The sequence below is a fragment of the Impatiens glandulifera genome, chromosome 1, assembly GCF_907164915.1.
Source record: "Impatiens glandulifera chromosome 1, dImpGla2.1, whole genome shotgun sequence".
NCBI classification, from domain to species: Eukaryota; Viridiplantae; Streptophyta; class Magnoliopsida; order Ericales; family Balsaminaceae; genus Impatiens; species Impatiens glandulifera.
This window is the reverse complement of record NC_061862.1, coordinates 79,863,249-79,865,100: the sequence shown is the minus strand read 5'-3', so window position 1 is coordinate 79,865,100 and position 1,852 is coordinate 79,863,249. Positions and strand designations below refer to the sequence as shown.

Here is a 1,852-nt window from a genome sequence, read left to right as displayed (position 1 = left end):
AAAGTACCCACCACCTATTTCTATAAATACAATGCTTTTTCCATGCATGTCTTCTCCACATAGCAATTTGCATCTTTTAAGCAATGACCATCATCATCTTTCAAGCTATCATTTTATTTATGGCTTTAACATTGTCTATTTTCCTTTACAACAAAATAATAAGTACCCCAATGTTACCTTCTAAAGCTTGTTTACCACCCGGTCCTAAACCATGGCCATTTATCGGCAGTCTTTTCATAATTATGAGAAATAGACCTTTTTTTCGTTGGGTGCATGACACCATGTCGAAAATGGGCTACGAGATCTTTTGCATTCGCCTAGGGCGATTGCATGTGATTGTTGTTTCCTCTCCAGAGATTGCATGCGAGTTCCTGAAGAAACAGGATGCAATTTTTGCGTCACGTCCGACATTCCTATCGGCAGAGCTACTGAGCAATGGATTTTCCATGATGATCTTTCCGACTAATGGTGACCAATGGAAAAAGATGAGGCGTTTATTGGTTTATCACATCCTCTCTCCAGATACTCTCAAAAGAGCTGAGGGGACTGACCACCTCATTCACTATGTCTACAATGTTATCAAAAGCAATGACGGTGCGGTGAACATCAGGATTGCAGCACAACACTTTTGCGCAAATATGATGCGAAATATGATTTTTAGTAAGAGGTTTTTCGGGAAAGGGACTGAAAATGGGGGGCCAGGAATTGAGGAGGAGGAGCATATGGCTGGGATTTTTAATATACTTAAGTCTTTGTACAATTTCTGCATTTCTGACTATTTTCCGTTCCTTCAACATCGAATAGATCTCGATGGTAATGAGAAATTCATGAGGCAAGCTGTTGAGAGTGTGAGAAAGTAGAGAATTAAGCAATGGAAAAATGGAACAAAAAGAGAGAAAAATATCTCAAGTTTTGACATCGGAAGAAATTAAAGCTCAAGTTTTGGTAATAAAAACATAATTTCTTCTTATTGATTAATTGATTATGTAGACTTATACATATTAGACAATGTTCATGACTCTATGAAAGATAATAAAAAATCAAGATAAAAAATAAAACATATTTGTTTAAATAATTTTTAAACCTAAAGATGTGCATTTACAAAATAATTTCTATAAATGTGTGCAGGAAATGATGGTAGAAGCAATTGACAACCCATCAAATGCTATTGAATGGGCAATTGGTGAGATGATAAACCAACCTGAGACATTGGTAAAAGCTGTTCAAGAACTAGACCGGGTTGTCGGAAAGAACCGGCTTGTCCAAGAATCGGATTTGAATAATCTCAATTATATTAAAGCTTGCGTTAAAGAATCTTTTCGGCTCCATCCTATAGCAGCCTTCAATGTCCCACATGTGTCCATGTGTGACACCATTGTGGCTGGTTACTTCATACCTAAGGGTAGCCATGTTCTCTTGAGCAGTCTAGGTCTAGGGCGTAACTTTAAGATATGGGATGAACCGTTGCGATTCAATCCTGAGCGTCACCTTAAACATGATGGCTCAAATGTGATATTGTCTTATCCAGACCTCCACCTATTGTCATTTAGTATAGGTCGGCGTGGTTGTCCAGCTGTTAACCTAGGATCCACCATGTCAGTTATGTTATTGGTGTACGTGTTATCATTTTATGATTAATAGTTAATCATAGACAACTAATACAGCTACAAACTTGATGAAATTGTACCAATATTATGTTAATGAAAGCCTTGAACAATACATGTTTTCAAGTTATTCAATAAATGTCTTGATCTAAGTTGTCAAATTTGTTGCAATAAAAGTTCGAGAATAAAATAATATATTCTGACTATGTTTTTGTTAACGTTAAATTCCACTAATTTAAATATGTATA

General features: G+C 36.2%; 1 protein-coding gene across 1 annotated transcript; it reads left to right on the top strand.

The window, feature by feature from the left end:
• The first annotated feature begins 281 nt into the window (after positions 1-281).
• Positions 282-1,638, top strand: LOC124933697 (isoleucine N-monooxygenase 1-like). Its single transcript, XM_047474141.1, has 2 exons — positions 282-848; positions 1,129-1,638. The coding sequence occupies exons 1-2, from the start codon at positions 282-284 to the stop codon at positions 1,636-1,638; spliced, it is 1,077 nt and encodes a 358-aa protein (XP_047330097.1).
• Positions 1,639-1,852: the final 214 nt, after the last annotated feature.

Coding starts and splice junctions, on each gene's coding strand:
- LOC124933697 (XM_047474141.1), top strand. CDS start 282: ATGTCGAAAATGGGCTACGAGATCTTTTGCATTCGCCTAGGGCGATTG. Junction 849..1,128: donor TGAGGCAAGCTGTTGAGAGT/GTGAGAAAGTAG, acceptor AAATGTGTGCAG/GAAATGATGGTAGAAGCAAT.